Source organism: Salvelinus fontinalis, chromosome 30 (genome assembly GCF_029448725.1).
Source record: "Salvelinus fontinalis isolate EN_2023a chromosome 30, ASM2944872v1, whole genome shotgun sequence".
Classification (NCBI taxonomy): Eukaryota; Metazoa; Chordata; class Actinopteri; order Salmoniformes; family Salmonidae; genus Salvelinus; species Salvelinus fontinalis.
Window position 1 is genome coordinate 27431210 of NC_074694.1, and position 22175 is coordinate 27453384.

Here is a 22175-nt window from a genome sequence, read left to right on the forward strand (position 1 = left end):
TTAGTAGCTTCAGTATAATACACTCACAGCTGAGACATTACTCTTCCTCTCTTTTAAATACTCTAGAGGCCCATTCACCAGGGCTGTGGAATGATCTAGAAATGATTGTATAGCTTATTACACAGCATTTAATGTGGGATGTTAACCGTTTTACTATTCCGCTAGGATTATCATTAAAGAAAAGGTGATCCGTTTTTAAACATTAAGTTAAAGTAACTGTCTGCATCCTACACTGTTTCACTTCAATGACCTTCATTGATTCTTCACTCATTGCCATGATACCTTTAGCTCCATTTGTATCTTAATTGTTATTAAGGAGCTTGCTCTGAAATGCATTAGCATTAATAACTGTATAAGATAAATAAATTGCAGTCGTAAACCATTTTCAATTAGATATAAAGAATGGTTACATAGATGCATTTCAACCCTCTTTGTCCAATCAGGGACGAGAGTCTCTCAGGAAGTGACATCACGTCGAAGTTGGAGCCGGCCTTTTTGTCGGGGCTGCGTTGCGCCCAGCCTCTGATCAGGGCTAAGTTCTTTGAGGTGTTTGACCTCTCCATGAAGAGACGTGTCTACGAGAGGCTACTCTACATCTGCTGCTCTCAGAACTGGGAGGCCATGAGCAGCCACTTCTGGATCAAACAATGCATAGAGGTAAGGAGATGTACTGGGACGAGGGGTCGAGTCATGACTGTTTTGATGTCAGTTGAGACATTTGAGCGCTTGGGGCTATATGGTTACCTGCATTTTAATCAATGCAGTTGACAGCCTTGTTCTCAATGTTTTCAGTGTACTCGGTGTAAATACCCCCAATTCATGTTAAGTTCAAAGGAACACAAGATAAAAATTGAAACCAATGACGGTTCGCAACTTTAAAGCCAATGATTTCCATTTATCTTTTTACGGGTAGAACCTTATAGTCCCAAGCTCTCCATGTTTCTGAATACTCCAGTTAGGACTAAGTCCTTTGAAGAGTTTCCTGATTTGAGCTTTGAAATCTAACTATGTCCTGCCTGTTTTAGCACAAATAATTATTGTATACAGTGGTATGTGATGTAGCTTGTCCATAATGTCTCTACAGACTGCCTTTTTTGTGAAGTGTCTCCATAATGCTTCAGACCCCCTAGAAACTGTTAACCTGAATTATTATTATTATTTTTTTCTGTGTCACTTTCTCTCTGTTAGCTGCTACTGGCGGTGTGTGAGCGTAACAGCATCATCGGGACCAGCTGCCAGGGCTCCATGCTCCCATCCATCACCAACGTCATCAATCTGGCCGACAGCCATGACCGTGCCGCCTTCGCCATGGCAACCCACATCAAGCAAGAGCCCAGAGAGAGGGAGAACAGCGAGACCAAGGAGGAGGTGAGGATGCCGCGCAACAGGAGTCCGAGGGTCACATGGACACACTCACTAAGAGACGTGTTGACACACACACAAAGACCCATTATCCCATCGTGTGTTTGTTATTGGGGAGGAATAACATCTCTAGTTCTCCCTCTTTGTTGACCTGTATTTCCTGCTGCAGCAAACTGTTTCCCCCACAGATTTGATGCAGTATTCATAGCAGTATTTATATAACAGTCAATATTTTCTGTTTACCTTTCTTCCCCCATCTCATTATGATCATCTCTCCAAGGGGAAAGACTAAGTGCTTTTGCATATATTACAACAAATGACTAAATGCATCCCCCATCTCTTCTGTTCTTCCTTTCCTCAATCTTCTACTCTCTCTCCCTGTCCTTTCCTCTCCCTCCCCCCTCTTTCTCCTCCAGGATGTGGAGATCGACATAGAGCTAGCCCCAGGGGACCAGACAGCCATCCCCAAGAACAAGGAGCAGGCAGAGAAAGACACAGGCAACCAGCTGCACATGCTCACCAACCGCCACGACAAGTTCCTCGATTCCCTTAGAGAGGTCAAGGTGAGTTATGACACCAACCCTTGCCCTGTTAGTTAAAATCAACCCTCCCCGCCCTCACTGTCAAGTTCAACGCTTTTAGCAAAAAAGACTTTTGCTTTGAGCACATATTCTACATTTGATCGATTAAATGGATGAACCTTAAGGAACAAGATTTGGAAGGTGATAAGTTGAACCCTGAACCTTTCTTGTAGGTTGTTCCACAGGAAAGTAGCCACAAAATCCTGTGGTATTTCCTGCACAACTGTTAATATGGGTTTTTTGCTGAATGATTCTTGTAGGGCTGTTTTGTAAGAGTGAGATGTTAACCCCTTATTGTCATTTTGTCTGATGCTGACCTGTGTTGTCATTGTGTCTGTGTCAGACGGGGGCGCTGCTGAACGCCCTGGTCCAGCTGTGTCACATCTCCACTCCCTTGGCTGAGAAGACCTGGGTACAGCTGTTCCCTCGACTGTGGAAGATCCTCTCTGACCGACAGCAACACGTAAGTACTGCCAGGTCAATGTGCATTAACATGTCTTGTACTTCCAGGTCATAAGGTTGGCACTAGATGGCCAGGCTACAATGGACAATACATTCAATGTGCTCACAACTGAATTGGGGCATGTTCAAAAGGGGGCAACATTCTGCAATGTTTAGGTGGAAGACTTCATGTCCGCTCCATAGAAATAGATGAACTATTGTAATAGTAATTATTTTCCAATGTCTATTCATGGTGTTTCTATCTGCAATGTTGATATGAGCTATTTATACCTTCTGTGCAAGTTTACAGGTCAAAACCCTGGTTGTCATGCCGTGATAGAGGTCAAAGGCTATGGCGTGACTCATTGTCTGTCATCATTATTTACCTGGACAGGGCCGACACGGGTCACAGTCTCTGGTCTGACCTGACTGGTCAGCACCACACTCTGAGACACTCAGACACTCTGACACACCTCAGCTCCGTGACGTTGGTTAGCAGACAGTCAGCCTGACCTTGGCTCTGCCATTTCTTCCTTAAAACATGCAATTTCCTCTTAATGAGGAACCATTAATTTATGCAGGATATGTAAGAAGAAAAACATACTGAGTTTAATGAACCAGATGCCTCCAGTATTAAGAGGCTCATTTAAGGGCTCCTGATTTGAAGTGATTTGAGCTATTAACTTTCTGAGACGCGTTGGAAATAGAACTAGACGTCTTAATGATGTTTGTCACTCACAGACGGACATGGATAAAGACTTAAATAGGATGCATATTTAGGCTGATGATTATCTGGTTCTAAATATCTTCATGTGGTTTTAGGGTACTGACTGGAGGAAAAATCTTTTCAAAGCATTTAAATAGTGATTATTTTTGCTGAGGCTGTCTCTTAGATGATTATTCTGTGGTAGCTAGTATGGTGACGTCCAATTAGTTCTAGCTTGTTTTCAGTTGTGCATAATATTGCATGCTTTTGGCTATAGAAACACATTCTGTCTGTTCTCTTACCCTTGACTCTCCTTCCCCTCCGTTCCTCTCCCCAACCATCCTCCCACGTCACCTCCCTCCCAGGCCCTGTCAGGTGAGATGAGTCCTTTCCTGTGCAGTGGGAGCCACCAGGCTCAGAGGGATTGCCAGCCCAGTGCCCTCAACTGCTTCGTGGAGGCAATGTCCCAGTGTGTGCCCCCTATCCCCATCAGGCCCTGTGTGTTGAAGTACCTGGGGAAGACTCACAATCTGTGGCTGCGCTCCACTCTGATGCTGGAACAGCAGGCCTTTGAGAAGGGCCTCAGCCTTCACAGCAAGCCCAAACAGAGCACCAACGAGTTCTACGAACAGGAGAGCATCACTCCACCACAACAGGTACGCGTTTACAGACGTCATCTTGTTCACTTTCAGTTCTATTAGATGAGTACATGGTTAGCTTGGTAACTTTTCTTCAGACATTGCCTTTGTATTTACTGTCCATTCATTAAATGGGTATGGCTGCTTGACAGGCACTGCATCCTAACTAGAGATGTAACGATTCATTGATACGAATTGGAATCCAGTTAAAATGTTTAAGATGCGAGTGCTTTGGTCCACAAAACTCCAAACCGATTCAAATGTAGCGTGAACTGGTTCACTAACCTTTCACCATTGAAATGCTTGTAAGATGACTTGTGCAATAGTCAATCATAGGCTTTATTAGTTGGAAGACAACCCACCGGTGCCCACTGTCCAGTAAACTCTAGTTGTACATACTAGAAAGCACAGTTTTCGGTATATCGTTGAAGCTTATAGGGAAACTGACACGATCAGTACTACTTAAAAAAAAAAGAAAACTCAAATCAAGTCTCAATTTTATGGGTAGAATGTGTTGTTTTAATCAAATTGCTACAATTTAGGCAATTTAAAATTGAATTTCAACAGTATCCACCTTTAACCATGTCAATGTTCCAATCTGAACTTTACCTGCGGTGATCTTTGTGGCATAACGATGCACGTGATTGACTGTAAATTATACCTACAGTAACATTGTTTCTTTAGATTGATTTAAACCTGCAGTGACATTATACTGGAAATAACATTAGATTGGTGATATTTACCCACCATTTTAGTGGGGAAGGAACAAAATTGACTTAAAATGTGCACATTCTCTTCAAGAACATGTATTTACATTTTTGTAGCTTTATGTTATGAGAACCATGTCGGTTTAACTTGAAGATTAGGGTTAGACGTACCTCTGTCATTTTATATCATGATAGTAGAAACTGTCAACCATTCCCATACCCAACACAGACATAAGACACCTGCTCGTCTTTATACTAATGCTCAACTTTCTATTTTTATTCCATCAAGCTTCTATTTTTATTACCTCTTTTTTTCTATTATTGTTGTTGCATATCGAGAGGTGAACCTGCAAGTAAGCATTTCATTGTACTATGTACAGCGAGTATCCTGTGCATATGATAAATCCATTTGACTTGACACAGCTTTGACTGAACCTGCTCAGAGAGGCCCAGCTCCATGAGCAGCAGATTTCCATTTAGACTGGAAAATGAATGTCTTCATGCAATAACTGTTAGTGCATTGAATCTAATTGTATCGAATCACATCGATTTGTTCCCCTTATCAATCCGAATCATTTCAAACTAAAAAAATATATAGTTCCTTTATCGGGTCCCATGTATCTAGATGTGTATGGAATAGTCTTTGAAAGGGACGATGTACACCCCTGATCCCAACTCTGTGTGGTCCTATAGGAGATCCTGGACTCCCTGGCAGAGCTGTACTCTCTACTGCAGGAGGAGGACATGTGGGCGGGGCTGTGGCAGAAACGCTGCAAGTTCCCAGAGACCTCCACGGCTATTGCCTACGAGCAGCATGGCTTCTTCGAACAGGTGAGGTCTTGTTGATTGATGCACTGGCAAATTTTATAATGTTGAAAACATTGTACAATTTCGACTACAAAGCCTACAGCTGGGTAGGTAGCCTTGCACGAGCCTTGGCTTGTGCGAGATGGAACAGCTCATGGGAGAAAAGGCCTATCTCCTGTTTCTGTAGCATGAGGCAGCTTGATTTATAACACCTCCTGGACAGGGCGCTAGTCTATCGCAAGGCCTTGCCCCCAATCTATCTCCTTAATGCCGAGTCCAAGGCAGAGATGCACCAGGTCCCATTTTTACAGTATTTGGTATGACTCGGCCGGGGATCGAACTTCTAATCTCAGGGCGGACACTCAATCCACAAGGCCACTGAGTTGGTCACAGCTGGGTAGTACTGACTATTTACTATTTTACCTTCAACAGGCCCAGGAGAGCTATGAGAAGGCCATGGAAAAAGCTAGGAAGGAACACGAGAGGAGCAACGCCTCTCCTGCCATCTTACCGGAGTACCAACTCTGGGAGGACCACTGGATACGGTAAATAACTTATGCATTTACTGGTGTAGTTGTTAATCCATGGTAGGTGTAGTAACTGCATAATTACTGTCATAACTATGCAGTTGCTATGTAATATTTGTATTTGCCATGTAATTAATGGTGTATAAAGTAACTACATGTTTCTTCCATGACATTATGAACACCTACTCTTTCCATGACAGACTATCCAGGTGAAAGCTATGATCCCTTATTGATGGCACTTATTAAATCCACTTCAATCAGTGTAGATGAATGGGAGGAATTTTAAGCCTTGAGCCATGAATTGTGTATGTGTGCCATTCAGAGGGTGAACTGGCAAGACAAAATATTTAAGAGCCTTTGAACAGGGTATGGTAATAGGTGCCAGGAGTACCGGTTTGAATGTGTCAAAAACTGCAACGCTGCTGGGTTTTTCACGCTCAACAGTTTCCCGTGTGTATCAAGAATGGTCCACCACCCAAAGGACATCCAGCCAACTGATACACATGTGGGAAGCGTTGGAGTCAACATGGGCCAGCATCCCTGTGGAACGACGCTTTCAACACCTTGTAGAGCATGCCCTGATGAATTGAGGCTGTTCTGAGGGCAAAAAGGGGGTGCAACTCAATATTAGGAAGGTGTTCCTAATGTTTTGTACACTCAGTGTATATTATTCAAATCAAATGTTATTTGTCACATGTGCCAAATACAACAGGTGTAGACCTTACAGTGAAATACTTACTTACAAGCCCTTAACCAACAATGCTTTAAGAAGTTATGAAAAATAACAAATAACTAAACAGCAACAGTAAAATAACATGTGAGGCTATATACAGGGGGTACCGTTGTGGGGGAACCGGTTAGTTGAGGTAATATGTACATGTAGGTAGAGTTGGTAGTTAGTGACAATGCATAGATTATAAACAGAGAGTAGCAGCAGCGTAAAAGAGGGGTCTGGGTAGTCTGATTAGCTGTTCAGGAGTCTTATGGCTTGGGGGTAGAAGCTGTTAAGAAGCCTTTTGGACCTCGAATTGGCGCTCCGATACCGCTTACTGTGCGGTAGCAGAGAGAGCAGTCTATGACTAGGGTGGCTGAAGTCGTTGACAATTTTTAGGGCCTTCCTCTGACACCGCCTGGTATAGAGGTCCTGGATGGCAGGAAGCTTGGCCCCAGTGATGTACTGGGCCGTACGCACTACCCTCTGTAGTGCCTTGCGGTCGGAGGCCGAGCAGCTGCCATACCAGGCAGTGATGCAACCAGTCAGGATCTTCTCAATGGTGCAGATGTAGAACCTTTTGAGGATCTGGGGACCTATGCCAAATCCTTTCAGTCTCCTGAGGGGGAATAGGTTTTGTCAAGCCCTCTTCACGGCTGTCTTAGTGTGTTTGGACCATGATAGATTGTTGGTGATGTGGACGCCAAGGAACTTGACGCTCTCAACCTGTTCCACTACAGCTCTGTCGATGAGAACTGGTATTCCTCTTGATATCAACTCTCCTCCCTGTTTCTGCAGCTGTTCTAAAGAGTTGAACCAGTGGGAGCCTCTGACAGAGTACGGCCAGTCGAAAGGCAACAGCAACCCCTACCTGGTACTGGAGTGTGCCTGGAGAGTCTCCAACTGGGGCGCCATGAAGGAAGCGCTGGTACAGGTAAGGGATGCCCTACACACACACACACGCTGACACAGCTATACACAGACCACACAAGCACACATAGACAGTCAGACACACACACACACTCGGCTGAGGTCTGGTTCCCAGCTCCAGAACTCTCGTAAAGCTGTGGAAATGTAGTTTGGCAGTCGTTAGGAAGGTTCATTTATCAGCCTCGTGTTTTCTAAAGCAGAGTAGAGGAGGGAACGTGATAGTAGCTGACACATAACAAATACTCCTGCCTTGCTTTCTGCTCAAGGAGATTTTTAAACGAGCCACTGTCCTGAGGTGACATCTCATTAAACTGTCCAGCAAAACCTTTAACTAGCAGCCTCTTACGTTCAGTCTCTATCTCGGTCTCTTGGCATGGGAAACATATGTTTACATTGCCAAAGCAAATGGAATAGACAATAAACAAAGGAAAATGTAGTAAACATTACACAATTTTTAAAATAATAGACATTTCAAATGTTATTATTGGCTATGTAGAGTGTTGTAACAATGCAAGTTTTAGAAGTTTTAAAGGAAAATAAATATGGTTTGTAATTACAATGTTTGTGCTCTACTGGTTGCCCCTCTCTCTCTCATTCCTCCATGGTTTTGCATAGATCTAATATTTACGTGTCTGTGTGATTAATTGGCCCAAAATCTGTTGTGTGTTTTGTTACGTGGCGGTGGTAGAAGACAGAGTAGAGCAGGCTGCTGCTGTTGTGCTGAGGCTCCGTCTGTCTATCTGAATGGCCCAGCTTTCAATTAAACAGCCTCTGATAAGGCCACCACTGTCTACGGGAGATTCATCACCTATCCCCTCGTCTGTGATAAGTGCACGTTGACCGATCGCTGTAATTCTCTCCCCCATCAACACACACAGACCGAGGGACACACACACACACACACACACCTAATAATGTTTCCCAGGTTTGACTGCGCAGAAGGCAGGCTCCCATTGGGCTTTTGTCAGTGTTGTGGTGAATGCACTCAGTGGTCTGATCAATATAGTCTCTGCTCACCTCTGTCAGGCTGATTATTCATTAACCACTCAGGCCTTTTAAAAATGATGAGGAGAATGAATAGAACAGGTGGTGTATTGTGTCCTGTTAGAGTGCTGCTTTGTGACAGTGGCATGAAGTAATTCACTTGAGATGCACACAAAGAATTGCAGTCCAAATTGTCAGAGCTGTGACACCACAGTCACACATACTGACAAAGGCTCACGTGTTACTTTCTCATATGCACTGAACGTGTGTGTGCGCGTATAACCTTTTGTTTTCATAGGTAGGTAACTAGTGTGTGTAACCTGTCTCTAATCTGTCTGTAAGGTGGAGCTGAGTTGTCCTAAGGAGATGGCGTGGAAGGTGAACATGCACCGTGGTTACCTGGCTATCTGCCACCCAGAGGAGCAGCAGCTCAACTTCATAGAACGGCTGGTGGAGATGGCCTCCAGTCTGGCCATACGGGAGTGGAGGAGACTGCCTCACATCGTGTCCCACGTACACACACCACTACTTCAGGTAAGAGATGGAGGCAGACACACAAGCACCACCTGACTGTCTCAATTCTTAATCAAGATGAAATAAAAGTCTGGAACACATCTCTTTTGATCACTGTATTGCCAAATGAAGAGTCGATCAGTGATCCCAGCCAATTTACTGGGGAAAACACTGATAATCTGTTTTCTGGGAATGAAGAGAGGAAAAACACTTCCCTGAAAGTGCAATAAAAACCAGAGGGAGGGAGATAATGGAGTGAGACAGACTGAGAAGGAGGAAAAGAAAGAGGAGAGTGAAATAAAATGGAAGAAAGAGGGAGTGAGAGGAGAAGAAAAATGGAGACAGAAAGTAAAGTGGCGAGACCGAGGCAGTAACTTTAGACTGTCTGTAATTGCTTCCCCCCATCAGATAGTGTTTGAATAAATACCTGCTCCAAAATTACATTTGCATGATGAATGGCCACTCCAAAATGAAGGTTATAAATGTGCCATCAGCTGATATTAACAGATAATTGTGAGAATATTGTACTGCCCAATTTATTTTGTTTCTGGTGATTTGATTTGGTCCGTCCACCGACCGATTCAGGACATTTCTCTTTTGAAGGCAGCTATTTGAATTGAGTGCCGCTACATTCATTTGTCTGTGGTCCCATTCATTATAAAAGCAGGAAAACAATGTTTCTTTCCTGCTTAGTGAACTCAGCAGTCGTAAATCTTTATTTCAGTACCGTACACTTAAAGCCCTGGGAGCCTCTAAAACAAAGGCTTTCTGCAGGTAAATAACTAGAATCAAACTGCATTCGGAATCAAGCCATCAAAATACAGGACTTTCCAATGAATTTACACCAGCTATATTGATCGTTGGCTTTAGTATTAATCTTGATTGATGGGTTGATGAAAATGATTGATCGTCATTCGTGTGTAGATTCTAGCAGCTCAACAGCAATTCATATCCCGGTTTAGACTCTCTGTACTCACTAAAGATCCCATGGCACTTATTGTAGGGGTGTTAACCCCGGTGTCCTGGCTACATCCCCAGTCTGGCCTTTAATATGATGTTCTGTCCCTGCCACCAGCCCTTGCCTTAATATGATGTTCTGTCCCTGCCACCAGCCCTTGCCTTAATATGATGTTCTGTCCCTGCCACCAGCCCTAGCCTTAATATGATGTTCTGTCCCTGCCACCAGCCCTAGCCTTAATATGATGTTCTGTCCCTGCCACCAGCCCTTGCCTTAATATGATGTTCTGTCCCTGCCACCAGCCCTTGCCTTAATATGATGTTCTGTCCCTGCCACCAGCCCTAGCTTTAATATGATGTTCTGTCCCTGCCACCAGCCCTTGCCTTAATATGATGTTCTGTCCCTGCCACCAGCCCTAGCTTTAATATGATGTTCTGTCCCTGCCACCAGCCCTAGCCTTAATATGATGTTCTGTCCCTGCCACCAGCCCTAGCCTTAATATGATGTTCTGTCCCTGCCACCAGCCCTAGCCTTAATATGATGTTCTGTCCCTGCCACCAGCCCTAGCCTTAATATGATGTTCTGTCCCTGCCACCAGCCCTAGCTTTAATATGATGTTCTGTCCCTGCCACCAGCCCTTGCCTTAATATGATGTTCTGTCCCTGCCACCAGCCCTAGCCTTAATATGATGTTCTGTCCCTGCCACCAGCCCTAGCCTTAATATGATGTTCTGTCCCTGCCACCAGCCCTAGCTTTAATATGATGTTCTGTCCCTGCCACCAGCCCTAGCCTTAATATGATGTTCTGTCCCTGCCACCAGCCCTAGTCTTAATATGATGTTCTGTCCCTGCCACCAGCCCTAGCCTTAATATGATGTTCTGTCCCTGCCACCAGCCCTAGCCTTAATATGATGTTCTGTCCCTGCCACCAGCCCTAGCCTTAATATGATGTTCTGTCCCTGCCACCAGCCCTAGCCTTAATATGATGTTCTGTCCCTGCCACCAGCCCTAGCCTTAATATGATGTTCTGTCCCTGCCACCAGCCCTAGCCTTAATATGATGTTCTGTCCCTGCCACCAGCCCTAGCCTTAATATGATGTTCTGTCCCTGCCACCAGCCCTAGCCTTAATATGATGTTCTGTCCCTGCCACCAGCCCTTGCCTTAATATGATGTTCTGTCCCTGCCACCAGCCCTTGCCTTAATATGATGTTCTGTCCCTGCCACCAGCCCTAGCCTTAATATGATGTTCTGTCCCTGCCACCAGCCCTTGCCTTAATATGATGTTCTGTCCCTGCCACCAGCCCTAGCCTTAATATGATGTTCTGTCCCTGCCACCAGCCCTAGCCTTAATATGATGTTCTGTCCCTGAAGGTAAATAGATGGATCAAAGTGTCTTATCAACTATCAGGTGTTTGCTTCTCGGACCTCATTTCAGAGAAGGTTTTTCCAATAGTCATCATAAGCCTGTAATACAGTGGGCTAATGGCTCTGGAATTGGCCTGGACACCTTGCCTTTTCTATTGTCATAGAGAAAGAACAGAAACCCCGCCAAGTCTCATCCCTTTTTATTTATCTCCATCCCTCCGTCTTCTGTACCCTTCTCTTTCTCTGTTTACCCTGTCTCTCTGTCTCGCGCCCTCTCTGTCTCGCACTATGTCTCTTTCCCAATCATTTCCTGTCACCACTGTTCTCCACACTCATTCTTTCTTCATCTCCCCTTCTCTCTCTCCATTCCTCCATTCTCTCAAAACCCTTAAACTTTCCCACCCCTCTCCTCCCCAACCAGGCTGCCCAGCAGATCATCGAGCTCCAGGAGGCGGCCCAGATCAACGCTGGACTGCAGCCAGCTAACCTGGGCCGTAACACCAGCCTCCACGACATGAAGACTGTGGTGAAGACCTGGAGGAACAGGCTGCCCATCGTCTCTGACGACCTCTCCCACTGGAGCAGCATCTTCATGTGGCGGCAGCACCACTACCAGGGTAGGACGCACACACCTATCTCTACTCACAATGGGGACGTCTCTAAAAGGCCATAGTGAGCTGAACCCCTCAGGCTCTCTCTACCTTCCCAAATGTCAGCTCTCTAAATGACTTGTTTACTCTGCACGACACACACACACAGGAGAGGGGGAGAGAGAGAGAAGAGGCAGAGACAGACAGTGAGTGGGAAAGAGAGGTAGAGGGGGAAAAAGCAATGCAGAGAGACTGCAAAGGGACTGCATGACAGCACAGACTAAGTTGGAGGGAAAGAGCTGGAGATGAGAAGAGATGAAACTCTGTGGCAAAGAGGGGGAGGAAGGAGGAGTGAAAAGAACAGCACAAAAAACGAAGAGGGGAAAGATGGAACAAATTGGAGGTAGAAGATGAGAAGACATGAAAAGAGATGGTAAATAAAGGGAGAGTTGAGTGAATTAAAAATATGGTCTCATTGTTGTCTGTCCTCTACAACATGACACACGCTGTGGTGCCATGCGTTGTCCTGCAGTGACTTTGAAACCATTCAGACTCAGCATCCTGAAAAAGATGTTGTCTGTGGCAGCTTTAGTGCTGCTATGAAACTACTACAGCTATGATGACTGGTGTAACTACAAAACTCGAGAACATGAGACAACTTTGTCTTTGATATTCACCCGTAGAAATATAACTAATGCTTTCATCCAAATTAACTTCGTTACATAGTCAAGCTCAATAATATGAAGCTCCCTCTACTCTCTACACTGACTGGACTGTAGTGACAACTTGTTCTCTTCCTTCCTATCCCAGCCATCGTGACGGCGTATGAGACCAACACGCAGCACGACCCCAACACCAGCAATGCCATGCTGGGGGTCCACGCCTCCGCCTCTGCCATCATCCAATATGGCAAGATAGGACGCAAACAGGTACAATGCTCACTGTGTGATAAATCACTATCTGCCAAGATTACGTGTTCACCAGGGTTGGATTTATTTTCAGTTGTCAATTATAGAAATTAAATTAGATTAGACCCTTGAAAATGAAATTTCCCATTCTTTTGAAGATTTTCCAATGTATGAATTTAATTGTTTTCAACTCCTGTGTGACTGTTGGTAGAGCATGGTGCTTGCAATACCAAGGATCGTGGGTTCGATTCCCACGGGCCACCCATACAAAAAATATTTATGCATGAGCTTTGGATAAAAGCGTCTACTAAATGGCACATACTGTGCCTTCAAAGTATTTACACCACTTTTCCCACATTTTGTTACAGCCTGAATTTAGAGATTTTGTCACTGAGTGACAGAGTATGTCAAAGTAGAATTTTGGTTTTAGATTTTGTATTACAAATTAATTAAATGAAACGCTGAAACGTCTTGAGTCAAAAGGTATTCAAGCCCTTTGTTATGGCAAGACTAAATAAGTTCAGGAGTCAAAATCGTTGTGGAAAATTAATGCTCAGTTTCAGTCGCGCACGGCATTGCAGTACCACGTACGCCTAGCAGCATTTTAGCCACAGACTTATGTGCTGTCTAGTTTGTGTTTTTATAATTGTGCAATGTGCATAAATGTACTTTTTCTATGGAATTGGCATATCGTTCTCATTCTGAGAGGTAGGCTTATATTTCTCCAGGTAGGCCACTTGATTTCCAGTTGTTCAAACAGTTGGAGACGAGTCATAACAGGTCAACTCTTCTACCTTGTTAGCAAGCAAATAGATCCAAGTTGGCTAGACTTGAAATATACATTTTAACTGGCTTACTCACTAGCATGTGGGCTTGAGAGATTGTTAATGAGACCTGTTAATTGTTGGTCATTATTGGTGGATGTGCGTGGTTCTGGTTACATTTCTAACAAAAGGGGAATTTTCATAGACTTGAAAGACTGAAGTGATTTTTGCAAAATAAAGCAGGTTAAACTATTTAGATTAAATTAGTGGATTTTATGGTTGTGGAAGGCTTATATTTAGCCTTGGTATCATTTTAGAAGCCCTGAATTCATTAGATTACACCACATTTCAAAAAGTCAGGAATAGTGAACTTTAATTGTACTACAAAGCTTGTTCAGAGATTTCAACAAAAATAAAATTGAGGGTAACACTGCACCCCCTTTTGCCCTCAGAACAGCCTCAATTTGTCGGGATATACATTTAGACTCTACAAGGTGTCGAAAGCGTTCCACAGGGATGCTGTCCAATGTTGACTCCAATGCTTCCCACAGTTGTCAAGTTGGCTGGATGTCCTTTGGGTGGTGGACCCTTCTTGACACACCGGAAACTTTTGCATGAAAAACCCAGCAGCGTTGCAGTTCTTGACACTACCATACCCCGTTCAAAGGCACTTACATATTTTGTCTTGCTCACTCATCCTCTGAATGGCACACATACATACACAATACCGGTCTCAAGGCTTAAAAATCCTTCTTCAACCTATCTCTTCCCTTTCATCTCCGCTGAAGTGGATTTAACAAGTGACATCAATAAGAGATCATAGCTTTCACCTGTATTCATCTTGTCAGTCTGTCATGGAAAGAGCAGTTGTTCCTAATGTTTTGTACACATAGCATATTGTGAATTCCCCATACGTTTTGAAAAAATGTAGCTATGATTTTTAGGCCATATTGCCCAGCCCTAATTCTGTGTTCAATAATAGTGGTTAACAGTATTTCTGAGGGACCTTACATTCCAATTATCTGTAAGGTCCCTCAATCGAGTCATGAATTTTAAGCACAGATTTCACAACAAAGACCAGGGAGATTTTCCAATGCCTTTCAAGAGGGGCACCGATTGGTAAATATGTATAAAAAAAATGAATTTCCCTTTGAGCATGGTGAAGTTAATAATCAGGTTTTAGATGGTGTATCACGCACAGTCACTACAAAGGTAAAGGCGTCTTTCCGAACTCCGTTGCCGGACAGGAAGAAATCTACATGAGTCAATGGTGATTTTAAAACTATTACAATGTGTAAACTGAGGATGGATCAACATTGTAGTTACTCCACAATACTAACCTAAATGACAGAGTGAAAAGGAAGCCTCTACAGAATAAAAAAATATTTCAAAACATTCATCCTTTTTGCAACAAGGCATGTAAGTAATACTGCATACTTTTTATGCTGAATACAAAGCATTGTTTGAGGCAAATCCAAAGCAACGCTTCACTGAGTACCACTATTCATAATTTTAAGCTTGTTTGAAAGGAGTTTTTAGGATAAAAAGAAATGGAATACAGCCAAAATCCCAGAGGAAAACCTGGTTGTCTGCTTTCCAACAAACACTGGGAGACAAATTCACCTTTCAGCAGGACAATAACATATACCAAGATGACATTGACTGTTCCTGAGTGGCCTAGTTACAGTTGACTTAAATCAACTTGACAATCTATGACAAGACTTGAAAATGGCTGTCTAGCAATGATCAACAACCAACTTGAGAGCTTGAAGAGTTTTAAAAGAGAGAATAATGTGCAAATATTGTATAATCCAGGTGTGCAAAGCTCTTAGATTTACCCAGAAAGACTCACAGCTGTAATCGCTGCCAAAGGTGATTCTAACATGTATTGGGGTTGAATACGTATCTAATCAAGATAATCAATATTCAACATTTCCTTCCACTTTGGAGTATTTTGTGTAGATCGAAGACCAAAAATTACAATTAAATAGAATTTTAATCCCACTTAGTAACACTGGATGAAGTCAGGGGTGTCAATACTTACTGAAGGCACTGTATTATAATGTTATTACTATTTTTAATGTAACGATGTTAACCTGTGTGTTTCCCCTCAGGGTCTTGTGAACGTGTCTCTGGACATCCTGAGTCGTATCCACACCATCCCCACGGTGCCCATCATAGACTGCTTCCAGAAGATCCGCCAGCAGGTCAAATGTTACCTGCAGCTGGCTGGGGTCATGGGAAAGAACGAGTGTATGCAGGTGAGGAAGTGGTCATTTGTAGCTCAGTTGATAGAGCGTGACGCTTGCAACGCCAGCGTAGAGGGTTCAATCCCCAGGACCACCTGGTTGTACATGTGTGCATGACTAAGTCGCTTTGGATAAAAGCATCTGCTAAGTGGAATATATTATTACATTAAGTATTTTTTTTTGTGATGATAAGACCTTTTTTATCTGATAAATGTTCCCGTCTGAAGTTTTTTCTTCCCCGTTTAAAAACCCCATTGAAGACTTCACTTCAATGCCTTTTGAAATACGTGATCTTAAATGATGAAAGAACGCTTATTGACATTGGCTTTCTAACTAGTGACTGAGTATATTTGGTGAACACAGTTGTTTTCATCTCCCTCTGCAGGGTCTGGAGGTGATCGAGTCGACCAACCTGAAGTACTTCACCAAGGAGATGACAGCTGAGTTCTACGCTCTCAAAGGCATGTTCCTGGCTCAGATCAACAAGTATGTGCTCATCTAGACACTTACAAGTGATGTATGAGTATCTGAGTATATGAGTGTATGAGTATCTGAATGAGCTCTTCAGGTTGACTTGGTGACGGACTCAGGTTCTAATCTCAGACTCTTATTTCTATCTGTGTCATCAACACACGCCTGTGTCTACACTACATTCTCACTGCAGGGGGTGCCTGCAGAGCAAACACACACACACGCCCGTGTCTACACTATGTTCTCACTGCAGGGGGTGTCTGCAGAGCACACACACACACACGCCTGTGTCTGCAGAGCAAACACACACACACACGCCTGTGTCTGCAGAGCAAACACACACACACACGCCTGTGTCTGCAGAGCAAACACACACACACACACGCCTGTGTCTGCAGAGCAAACACACACACACACACGCCTGTGTCTGCAGAGCAAACACACACACACACACACACGCCTGTGTCTGCAGAGCAAACACACACACACACACGCCTGTGTCTGCAGAGCAAACACACACACACACACACACGCCTGTGTCTGCAGAGCAAACACACACACACACACACGCCTGTGTCTGCAGAGCAAACACACACACACACACACGCCTGTGTCTGCAGAGCAAACACACACACACACACACGCCTGTGTCTGCAGAGCAAACACACACACACACACACGCCTGTGTCTTCAGAGCAAACACCCACACACACACACGCCTGTGTCTGCAGAGCAAACACCCACACACACACACGCCTGTGTCTGCAGAGCAAACACCCACACACACACACGCCTGTGTCTGCAGAGCAAACACCCACACACACACACGCCTGTGTCTGCAGAGCAAACACACACACACACACGTCTGTGTCTGCAGAGCAAACACACACACACACGCACGCCTGTGTCTGCAGAGCAAACACACACACACGCACGCCTGTGTCTGCAGAGCAAACACACACACACGCACGCCTGTGTCTGCAGAGCAAACACACACACGTACGTTCTCAGCCATACACAACCCTCTTTCCCCCTCACCCTTCAGTGCCCACTCTCCGCATCAGCCCTGACATGATGACGGCTCCCCGCGGGGGTGAAATAAAAATGGGGGATAGCTTATTAAATATCCGCGCCCGAATAATTAACTCGCTGGCAATGTACTGGAATCTCTGGTATCAGCAGAACTTAGCCTAACCTCAGCAGTAGGGACTCAACGCAGTCATTACGAACACACACGCACACATACACACACTCACTCTGCGGGAGTATCAACAGCTTTGGGCCTGGGGTTTGGGCCTGGAGTAGACAGTTGGGGCGTACAGTTAAGTGGTGTATGTGACTTGACACTCTGGGCGTTTCTCCCTCTTTCCTCCCCTCTACTGCACTCCCGCTGAGGAGAAACTGTTTATGTACTTTGACACGGCCAATGTGACGAGCACATAAAGTATGGCTGGAGGGGCCTGGCTTAGACTCCCACAGCAATCAGCCTCCATGTTCCTTTATCGCAATGCCAAATAGGTTGTTATAGTAACCCTTTATAATTGATTGGCCCACGAGCCATTTTAAAGTATGTGTGCTTACTCCTCGCTGTTTGAAACCTCTCCCAAAATGGTGGGTAAAGGTTGTTTGACTAAGTCCCGTTGAGCTCTTGTTTTGTTTACAGACAAGTGTTTTTATTTTGACTAAGGGGCAGATGTTTATTTTTTATGGGGTGCCTTGCCCCTTATTCCTTAATCAAGTCCTGAATTGGTTGTAAAATTATTCAAATGTTTTATGTCTTATGGGGGAGGAGGATGCATTGAAAGCGGTTGATGACTGTACATATTTTTCACCTTCAGCATAAACTAAATTCAAACGTAGGTCTCTGCCAGGTTCTACCCTGTCTGTCTCCCTCGCTCTTCTTGGTATTTTAAGCTATAAACTTGAGCTGAACACTTGAGCCATGAGTTCCAGATTCTGAAAGCAGGATCAAGAATCCTCTTCTGGGTTGAAGTTTATTCCAGTATACGGAACCATTACCTGCTTTGTGACATTGATGAAATGTTGCGATGCTGTTAAGCTGCAATGTCACTGTTATTAAAGCTCATTGATCAGCTCTGTGTAATACTGTGTGGCTGGCTCTGACATACTCCACAACATTGAACGCTCTAGACCTTCACTGACATAGTCATGCTACTTTCTAACGATAGCCGTAATACAATTGGCTCATTCATCCCCCTCCTCTCCCCTGTAACTATTCCCCAGGTCGTTGCTGCAAATGAGAACGTGTTCTCAGTCAACTTACCTGGTAAAATAACGGTATAATAAATAAATAAATAATGGGAGAGCCTTGTCGATGAGGGGAGTTTTAAAATGATGGCTATTGATATACATATTCAAAATATAATTTTAACGCTATCCTCGCTCTCTGCCGTACTCTACCCTTTCCCAATCTCCATTTCGCTCCATCCTTCATCCCCTCTATTCTCTCTCAACGTACTCTCCCCTCTATTCTCTCTTCCTCTTTCTCCTTATCTTCCCATTTCCCCCCTCTTTCTCCTCTCCTCCCTTCTCCCTTACTCTCTCTTCATTACTCCCCCTCTCCAGGTCAGAGGAGGCCAACAAGGCGTTCTCAGCAGCGGTCCAGATGCATGATGTCCTGGTGAAGGCCTGGGCCATGTGGGGGGACTACCTGGAGAACATCTTTGTTAAGGAGCGCCAGCTGCACCTGGGTGTCTCTGCCCTCACCTGCTACTTGCACGCCTGCCGACATCAGAACGAGAGCAAGTCACGCAAGTACCTTGCCAAGGTGGGTTAGAGATGGAGTTCTGCTCGTGTGATCCAAGCACATATAGATGAGCTGGAGTTCTATGCCTCATGAGAAACAGCTACTGGTAACCTTCCAGCTTCTGTGAAGGACATGGCTCTAGCATGCCATCATTTGGTGTAAGCAACTGCTAATATTATCGATCACAAATGGTGAAAAGGCTAGAGGTACGTTTATTTGCTTGCCTTGCAACTTCACCTGTGAAGGTCTCTCACATGGATGAACAGGAAAGCACTTGTGAAGTTAAACCCACAAATGGTTTTCAGTGTGTAGGAGTTATTTTCATTTAGACATAATTTAGACTCCACTGGGCTGTAACTTGTTTCTCGAAATTGAGTATTTAGAGAAAGCACTTTCTCTTTCTGATTGTTTGCGTGGCGTACCTATGTCAAAGAAACACTATCTATTCTTCACCACCAATCACTACTATAGTCTCCTTTTCTCTAGGGAAGGGATTATCAACTAGATTCAGTCTGAGGAAGATTTTTTTGTCTTGAGTGGATGGTCAGGGGGCCGGAACATATCAACAAATCATTTGTAGACTGCAAATTGACTGCCAGAAGCCGAAACAACAGATATAATATTTGACTAAAACGTAATAATTTCAAACCTTGCATACATTTGTGTATGATCACATGTATCTCTCTATTATGCGTGGGAATATTTTGGAACTTAGAGCTGATTTGCCCCCCAACATGCAACAATTTTAATATTTGGAAATCAGCCATTTGAAATGAATTCATTAGGCCCTAATCTATCGATTTCACATGACTGGGAATGATCACAGATGCCGTAATTTAAAAAAATAAAATAAAAAATAAGTGTGGCGTGGATCAGAAAACCAGTCAGTGCTGTGAACACCATTTACCTCATGCAGTGCGACACACTTCCTTTACATAGAGTTGAAGTGGCAGCCTCTTCAATGGCTGTGCGAAGTTGTTGGATATTGGTGGGAACTGGAACATGTCTTACACGTCGATCCAGAGCATTCCGAACATGCTCAATAGGTGACATGTCTGAGTATGTAATCCGTGGAAGAACTGGGACATTTCCAGCTTCCAGGAATTGTGTACAGATCCTTGCAACGTGGGGCCATGCATTATCATGCTGAAACATGAAGTGATGGCGGCGGATGAATGGCACGACAATGGGCCTCAGGATCTCGTCACGGTATCTCTGTGCATTCAAATTCCCATAGAAAATGGCAATTGTGTTCGTTATCCGTAGCTTATGCCTGCACATGCCATAACCCCACTGCCACCATGTGGCCTATTATAGCTGGCAGGAAGCTTGGCCCCAGTGATGTACTGGGCCCCTACGCACTACCCTCTGTAGTGCGTTATGGTGGGATGCTGAGCAGTTGCCATACCGAGCGGTGATGCAACCGGTCAGGATGCTCTCGGTGGTGCAGCTGTAGAACTTTTTTGAGGATGCCCATGCCAAATTCAGTCTCCTGAGGGGGAATAGGCATTGTCGTGCCCTCTTCACGGCTGTCTTGGTGTGTTTGCACCGTGATAGTTTGTTGATGAGGTGGACACCAAGGAACTTGAAACTCTCGACCCACTCCACTACAGTCCCGTTGCTGTGAGTGGGGGCGTGTTCTGCCCTCCTTTGCCTGTAGTCCACGATCAGCTCCTTTGTCTTGCTCACATTGAGGGAGAGGTGGTTGTCCTGGCACCACACGATGGGACTACCTATAGGCAGTCCCATCGTTGTCTGTGATCAGGGCTACCATTGTTGTCGTCAACAAACTTAATGATGGTGTTGGAGTCCTTCTTGGCCACGCAGTCGTGGGTAAACAGGGAGTACAGGAGGGGACTAAGCACACACCCCTGAGGGGGCCCTGTGTTGAGGATCAGGGTGGAAGATGTGTTGCCTACCCTTTACATGTTGTTTATTTTTGTTCTATGTATTTATATGTGTATGCACACACTGAGTGTACAAAACATTAAGGAAACCTGCTCATTCCATAACAGACTGACCAGGTGAATACATGTTAAAGCTATGATCCCTTATCAATGGGAGGGTACAGGTTAAACTGGGGGGGGGGGGGGGGGGGGGGCAACTCAATATTAGGAAGGTATCCTTAATGTTTTGTACACTATACATATTCATTCATTCTCAGGAAACTTGGCGGTCAAATAAAATGAACCACAGAAAATATTGGTATGCCAGTTGGGGAACCCTGCTCTAGAGAGTCAATCTCATGCTGCACTCTAAAATGGCTGAATACAAGTTCACCAATTTCCCCCAGCCGCCCCTTGTCTTTCTACAGTGACTTGAGGTTGCGCTACTTTCTTTATCCCCTGCCACAATTACACCAGGAAGTGGCAGTAGGAATGGGATCCTATTATGGCCCCTTGGGTTAAGAGATTAATGGCTCCCCTGTCACTCCAATCTAACCAGCCCCTGTTTCCATGCTTAGACTGACCCTCACTAACAACCAGACCACCCTGATGTGCCTCAGCTCCAGACTGACCCTCACTAACAACCAGACCACACCTCCCTGCCTCGCCTCCAGACTGACCATCACCAACAACCAGACCAATCAGTAGTACACACTCTGATCCTTTGATGCGCTCTCTGGAGGTCATGACCTAGCTGACTGTGGTACCAGAAATGGCAATGGACAGTTGTAGCTAATAGTCCTACAGCAAAGCTATTCCGGTGGGGGTGTTGAATCTTCTGCTCTGTGTTGTAGAAATATGTCCAGGTAAGATGCTGTAATTGGATCCTTCTTGTGTGATGGTGGACATTGGACAGCAGCATAGAAAACACTAAATGGGCAGTAGGGCATCATTAACATGACGATCCCCTGACTCTTTCACCTGTTGTAAAAATGAGAAACGGGACAAAAGTCTCTCCCTCTCCAGTATTAGCTGTGAATATTGGCCGTCACACAAGTACTATAATCAGCTCTTACAGAAATAATCAGGGCCATTAGCTTCCATTTCCTCTGGGCTGGTGTTTCTGGGGGGAGAACATTAAACAGTGCACTCTCACACAAAGAGTTGTTGGGGGGGGTCTGTTGCCCTTGCTATTGTATGGAGAGAGGAGATGGCTGGCCGGGGCTCGGTAACCGTGGGTGTGTCCCAAATGGCTCCCTATATAGTGCACTACTTTTCAAAAGTAGTGCACTATATAGGGAAAAGCTTT

General features: G+C 44.6%; 1 protein-coding gene across 6 annotated transcripts in view; it reads left to right on the plus strand.

Annotated features, from left to right (window-relative positions):
• Positions 1 to 22175, plus strand: part of trrap (transformation/transcription domain-associated protein) — an 82493-nt gene that overhangs the window by 41392 nt on the left and 18926 nt on the right. For all 6 annotated transcript variants that reach the window (XM_055890241.1, XM_055890246.1, XM_055890245.1 and 3 more), the window contains 14 exons: positions 444 to 657; positions 1189 to 1368; positions 1779 to 1925; positions 2287 to 2406; positions 3456 to 3746; positions 5129 to 5266; positions 5675 to 5787; positions 7280 to 7415; positions 8738 to 8929; positions 11653 to 11848; positions 12632 to 12750; positions 15608 to 15754; positions 16128 to 16228; positions 18800 to 19001. In XM_055890241.1, the coding sequence (XP_055746216.1) occupies positions 444 to 657; positions 1189 to 1368; positions 1779 to 1925; positions 2287 to 2406; positions 3456 to 3746; positions 5129 to 5266; positions 5675 to 5787; positions 7280 to 7415; positions 8738 to 8929; positions 11653 to 11848; positions 12632 to 12750; positions 15608 to 15754; positions 16128 to 16228; positions 18800 to 19001 (2296 nt within the window). The remainder of the gene's footprint in view (positions 1 to 443; positions 658 to 1188; positions 1369 to 1778; positions 1926 to 2286; positions 2407 to 3455; positions 3747 to 5128; positions 5267 to 5674; positions 5788 to 7279; positions 7416 to 8737; positions 8930 to 11652; positions 11849 to 12631; positions 12751 to 15607; positions 15755 to 16127; positions 16229 to 18799; positions 19002 to 22175) is intronic.